At 48.4% G+C, this 6,722-nt stretch overlaps 2 protein-coding genes across 2 annotated transcripts in view; one reads left to right on the forward strand and one right to left on the reverse strand.

The window, feature by feature from the left end:
* LOC140203808 (uncharacterized) overlaps positions 1-2,434 on the reverse strand; it is a 76,420-nt gene extending 73,986 nt beyond the window's left edge. The window contains exons 1-2 of the mRNA XM_072269894.1: positions 2,349-2,434; positions 6-1,560 (exon numbers count right to left, since the gene is read on the reverse strand). Of these exons, the coding sequence (XP_072125995.1) occupies positions 6-1,250 (1,245 nt within the window). The 5' untranslated portion in view covers positions 1,251-1,560; positions 2,349-2,434. The remainder of the gene's footprint in view (positions 1-5; positions 1,561-2,348) is intronic.
* Positions 1-6,722, forward strand: part of LOC140203809 (uncharacterized) — a 76,024-nt gene that overhangs the window by 27,907 nt on the left and 41,395 nt on the right. The window lies entirely within an intron of this gene.

Genomic DNA, 6,722 nt, shown 5'->3' on the forward strand with positions numbered 1-6,722 from the left:
TGAACTCTCTGGTGTTTTATCAGGTTGGATGACCAAGTGAATCCCTTCCCACATTCAGAGCAGACGAATGGCCTCTCCCCACTGTGAACCCGCTGATGGGATCTTAGGGCGAATGACGTTGTGAATCCCTTCCCACATTCAGAGCAGGTGTATGGCCTCTCCCCAGTGTGAATTCGCTGGTGTACCTTCAGATGAAATGCCTGAGTATATCTCTTCCCACAGTCTGAGCAGTGGAACGGCCTCTCCCCGGTGTGAACTCTCTGGTGTGCTAGTAAGTCACATGTCCGAGTGAAGCCCTTCCCACATTCAGAGCAGATGAATGGCCTCTCTCCAGTGTGAACTCGCTGGTGTGCCTTCAGATTAAACGAGTGAGAAAATCCCCTCCCACAATCTGAGCAGATGAATTGCTTCTCCCCAGTGTGAACCCACTGGTGCGCCAACAGGCGGGATAACCGGGTGAATCCCTTCCCGCAATCCGCGCAGGTGAACGCTGCCTCCCCAGTGTGAACTGACTGGTGTAAGAGGAGGTCATGTGATCTTGTGAATCCCTTCCCACAGTCTGAACAGGTGAATGGCAGCTTCCCAGTGTGAACTGACTGGTGTAGCAGGAGGTAATATGACCTTGTGAACCCCTTCCCGCAGTCTGAGCAGGTGAACGGCCTCTCCCCAGTGTGAACTCGCTGATGTACCTTCAGTTGAGATGACTCAATGAATCCCTTCCCACAGTCTGAGCAAGTGAATGGCCTCTCTCCGGTGTGAATTGACCGGTGTGCCCGTAGGTCAGCTGACCTAGTGAATCCCTTCCCACAATCTGTGCAGATGTACGGCCTCTCCCCGGTGTGAACAAACTGGTGCTTCCGGAGGTTGGATGACCGATTAAATCCCCTCCCACAGTGTGAGCAGGTGAACGGTCTCTCCCCAGTGTGACCTGACTGGTGTGCCAGGAGGTCAGATGACCGAGTGAATCCCTTCCCACAGTCTGAGCAGGTGAACGGCCTCTCCCCAGTGTGAAACTGCAGATGTGCCTGAAGGCTGGACGACTGAGTGAATGCCTTCCCACATTCTGAACAGGTGAAAGGCCGCTCACCTGTGTGAACACGTTGATGCCTTTCCAGGTGAGATGGGTGAAGGAACCCCTTCCCACAGTCTGAGCAGGTGAATGGCAGCTTCCCAGTGTGAACTGACTGGTGTAGCAGGAGGTAATATGACCTTGTGAACCCCTTCCCACAGTCTGAGCAGGTGTACGGCATTTCCACAGTGTGAACCTACTGGTGTCACTGTAGGTGGTATGTCAGAGTAAACCCTTCACGGTGTCCGAGCAGCTGAACGGCCTCTCCCCGGGGTGACTGTAGGTGGAACGACTGATCAAATCCCTTCCCACAGTCTGAGCAGGTGAATCGCCTCTCTCTAGTATGAATTGACTAGTGTGTCTGTAGGTGGGATGACCGAGTGAATGTCTTCCCACATTCAAAGCAGATGTATGGCCTCTCCCTTGTCTATCAGCAGAGTGCACCGACTGCGTTTGACATTCCCATCCAGAAGTGATTAGCCACTTCTTACCTATAAAAAGATTTTAAAAATATATCAATGGGTGAAGGACAACATTTCAGAAGAATTAATTTTAGTCTCTATGGTGAGCTCTGACATCACACTCTTACAGCAGAGTTTAATGCAAAGTTTGAGGAACAATTCACTTTATAACTGGGCACGGATCAGGCAACAGGACTGACCTTCAAATGTTCTGTTTTTCTGTCTGTATCGGAATGGGCCATTTCTACCTGTCATCAATCTGTGACTTGGCTCAGTTTGTCCCTCTCTATTGGTATTATTTCAAGTTCTGGTTCAAGACCCACAGCGCTACTGGAAGTACCTGATATAACATGGCTGATCCAAGAGGCTTTCAAATTACTCTAACCATTCCCCTTCCAAGGAGATTATCTGAGTTACGTTTTCGTTCCGAATTCCTACTCTTTGGATTTAGATAGCTGGAGCTCAGAAGTCTGGGAGATGCATCCACCCTTGTCCCTTCGTTTGAGCTTCCAAACAAGGCCTACAGTCTGTCGGGCAAAGTGGAAACTATGGTTGCCTCCGTACCCAGAAACCCTCACGATCCAGATACCTGCCTATCCATCACGGGCCGAACGATACGCATGCGCAACAGACATGGCGCCAGCAGCTTCGCTCGCTCATCAGCGGAAAGCTCCCCGGAACCGGGTACACATCCTGGGGCTGAGAGAAAGAGGAAATACCGGGATGCGGGGCCACGGTGTGTCCTGCGCTCGCTACAATTGTCAGCTAGGGAGCGGAGACCAGGCCTGTTGATATCCCACCCGGAGCCCCGCACCTACCTGCCGCCGACGCTCGAGCCTTTTGTACGCTGACCGGATGCACGATTTACGGGATTATTTACGACAGCCCCCGCGCCTGCGCACGTGATCCTTGCCCGCTCAGTGAATTGTGAACGTGGCTCTCTCTGGGTTAAAAGAAAGTCACGCCAATAAAACTGTCTGCAAGCACTTGTCCGCTCTGCAACAGGCCTCAAATTCAGTCAAGCAACACACTTCAAAGTTGCTGGTGAACGCAGCAGGCCAGGCAGCATCTCTAGGAAGAGGTACAGTTGACGTTTCAGGTTGAGACCCTTCGTCAGGACTGACTGAAGGAAGAGCTAGTAAGAGATTTGAAAGTTGGAGGGGGAGGGGGAGATCCAAAATGATAGGAGAAGACAGGAGGGGGAGGGATGGAGCCAAGAGCTGGACAGGTGATAGGCAAAAGGGGATATGAGAGGATCATGGGACAGGAGGTCCGGGGAGAAAGACAAGGGGGGGGGACCCAGAGGATGGGCAAGGGGTATATTCAGAGGGACAGAGGGAGAAAAAGGAGAGCGAGAGAAAGAATGTGTGTATAAAAATAAATAACAGATGGGGTACGAGGGGGAGGTGGGGCCTAGCGGAAGTTAGAGAAGTCAATGGTCATGCCATCAGGTTGGAGGCTACCCAGACGGAATATAAGGTGTTGTTCCTCCAACCTGAGTGTGGCTTCATCTTTACAGTAGAAGAGGCCGTGGATAGACATGTCAGAATGGGAATGGGACGTGGAATTAAAATGTGTGGCCACTGGGAGGTCCTGCTTTCTCTGGCGGACAGAGCGTAGGTGTTCAGCAAAACGGTCTCCCAGTCTGCGTCGGGTCTCGCCAATATATAAAAGGCCACATCGGGAGCACCGGACGCAGTATATCACCCCAGCTGACTCACAGGTGAAGTGTCGCCTCACCTGGAAGGACTGTCTGGGGCCCTGAATGGTGGTAAGGGAGGAAGTGTAAGGGCATGTGTAGCACTTGTTCTGCTTACAAGGATAAGTGCCAGGAGGGAGATCAGTGGGGAGGGATGGGAGGGACGAATGGACAAGGGAGTCACGTAGGGAGCGATCCCTGCGGAATGCAGGGGGGGGGGGAGGGAAAGATGTGCTTAGTGGTGGGATCCCGTTGGAGTTGGCGGAAGTTACGGAGAATAATATGTTGGACCCGGAGGCTGGTGGGGTGGTAGGTGAGAACCAGGGGAACCCTATTCTAGTGGGGTGGCGGGAGGATGGAATAAGAGCAGATGTGCGTGAAATGGGGGAGATGCGTTTGAGAGCAGAGTTGATAGTGGAGGAAGGAAAGCCCCTTTCAAAGTACATTGACACGTTTGTACGTTCTTCCAGCATACGTTTCCTCCCAGTGTGCTGACTTTGTCCCACCATCCAGACATATCGGTCTGGGGGTTAATTCGTCATTGTAAATTGTCCTGTGATCAAGGTCGGGTTATATCGGTGGGCTGGAAGTGTCTACTCTGCACAGTCTCTCTAAATAAACAAATCAAGAATTAATTAATTGATTTATATATTTATTCATTCATTCCTATATACACATTCAGGGCCTGAAAAGAAATGATGAAATAACTTTGGCTTCACGCCCCTTTGCTGCGTGATTCCAGTTGCAAACAAAAGTTTGGTACGTGCATGGGCACGAGGGATGAAAGATGACCTAGAACTCAGGATGGCTGGCGTTTACAGGACTCTCTGTGAATGCGGAGCAGCGTCTATCAGCCAGATGGGCCGCACAGTGGAAACCCTTCCAAGCATCTCAGGACGTGTATTGTTTGGGTTACCTGGATAAATCAGCGGGAGCAGAACATTGCATTTGCAGTGGCCATAGGATTGACTTCAACGGCATACTACTATTGTGTCACGCCAATGAATTTTGGGACCACCAGGTAAAGGAAGCCATTGAAATAAAACTACAGGAAAATTATTTGAACCAGGATGAAGGTCTTGCTCTAGGTAAGAACTGGAATTCGATTGGAAACTTGATTGTATGAGGACTAACCAATCAGAAGGAAGTATAAATACTGCTGGACTGGACAGGCCCAGGCATCATCCCTGATGAAGATGGCAGTTTGTCATCAAAACATCATTTATACTCCATACCTGTACCTGGCTGGAAGCCTAAGAAGAATTTATTTGTTTTGGTATCCTCCTTAATATTATTGGCTAGCTTACTTTCGCATTCCTTATTTGCCTTCGTAATGACTTTTTAGTTGCCTTCTGTTGGTATTTGAAAGCTTCTCAAACATCTAATTTTCCAATAATTTTTGCTCTATTGGCTTTGGCTTTGGCTTTGAGTTCTCTTCATAGCCACCGTTGTGTCCTCTTTCCTTAAGGATACTTCCTCTTGTTTGGGATTTATATATCCTGTGGCTGCTTCCGAATTGCTTCGAGAAATTCCAGCTATTGCTGCTCTGCCATCATCCCTGCCAGTGTTCTTTTCCAGCAAATGCTGGCCAATTCCTCTTTCATGCCTCTGTAATTCCCTTCACTCCACTATAATACTGATACATCTGACTTTAGTTTCTCCTCAAATTTCAGGGTGAATTTGATTATATTATGATCACTTTCCCCTAAGGGTTATTTTACCCTTAATTAATTAATTGTTCTCCAATTAATCTGGAATTCGATTGGAAACTTGATTGGATGAGGACTAACCAATCAGAAGGAACACTGTTGGACTGGACAGGCCCAGGCATCATCCCTGATGAAGATGGCAGTTTGTCATCAAAACATCATTTATACTCCATACTTGTACCTGGCTGGAAGCCTAAGAAGAATTTATTTGTTTTGGTATCCTCCTTAATATTATTGGCTAGCTTACTTTCGCATTCCTTATTTGCCTTCTTAATGACTTTTTAGTTGCCTTCTGTTGGTATTTGAAAGCTTCTCAAACATCTAATTTCCCAATAATTTTTGCTCTATTGGCTTTGGCTTTGGCTTTGAATTATCTGGTTCATTGCACAACATCCAATCCAGAAGAGCTGATCCCCAAGTGGGCTCAATCATGAGCCGCTCTATAAAGCCATCTCGCAGGCAGTCTAGAAATCCCCTCTGGAATCCGGCACCAACTTGATTTTCCCAATCTACCTGCATACTGACATCCCCCATAACTATTGCAACATTGTCCTTTTAACGTGCATTTCCTATCTCCAGTTGCAATTTATAGACCACATCCTTACTACTGTTTGGGGGTCTGTTTATATCCCATCAAGGTCTTTTTACCCTTGCAGTTCTTTAGCTTTATCCACAATGATTCAACGCCTTCTGACCCTATGTCACCTCTTTCATTGATTTAACTTCCATTTTTTTTTAACCGGAAGAGCCTCCCTGTCTGCCCTCCTGCCTGTCTTTTTGATACAATGTGTATCCTTGGACATTAGGATCACAGCTATGACCTTCCTTCAGCCATAATTCAGTAATAGCTACATCATACCTGCCAATCAGTAACTGTGCTACAAGTTTATCTACCTTATTCCGTATACTGTGCGCATTTAAATATAACACCTTCAGCCCTGTATAATCTTGTCCACCTTTTGCCTTGCCACTCATCCTGTTGACTGGAAGTTTTTTCCCTATCATCGGTCTCCACTTGCCAGGAGCCTCACTATGCATTGCCTCCGTTTGTAAACCAACTACCCCATCTTCAGCACTGTTACAGTGGTTTCCACTCCCCTGCTAAATTAGTTTAAACTCACCCGGACAACCCTAGCCAACTCGACTTCACTCATCCCGTCAAGAAATGTAGAGGTGGCTTGACCCAAAAGCTCGGAACGGAGATGATTCAGTGGTGAACAAAAGAGAACTGGAAACAACAGTGCAGGCATCAAGGTAAACTTTGGGGATGGAGAGTGAAAGCTTAGAGCAACTGGTTGAGGCCGACTGATTTGAGGAGCGAACAAGCACTGTGGATGAGAATTGCGGCTAAATAGGCTGCATGTGATCAGTTTGGAACGAGAGGTGGGTCAATCTTATTAACTAGGTGGAGATTAGCACGTGCCTGCATTGTCCCCTTCTCCCACTCACACAGCCAACCTCTCCATCCCTTTCACCGTCTCTCTGCTCACCAGGTAATCTCACTGTGTTTCTTTTCACTGCCCCTCTCTCCCATCGTGTCTCTCACTCACCTTAATGTCCCTCCCTTATTATCCCTCTCTCCTCCCACTGCCTGTCTCCCTCACTATCCCTCTCACTGTTATTTTCCTGATCTACAGTATCTCTCACTGACCCCTCATTATCTGTCCTCAATATCCCTCTCTTGCCCCCTGCTGCCTCTCAGTTCCCACCCGCTGCTCACTACCTCTCCGTGTCCTCACTGACTCCCACCCGCTGCTGCCTTACTCTCCCCTCCCACTGTCACT

The sequence above is a fragment of the Mobula birostris genome, chromosome 10, assembly GCF_030028105.1.
Source record: "Mobula birostris isolate sMobBir1 chromosome 10, sMobBir1.hap1, whole genome shotgun sequence".
NCBI lineage: Eukaryota > Metazoa > Chordata > Chondrichthyes > Myliobatiformes > Myliobatidae > Mobula > Mobula birostris.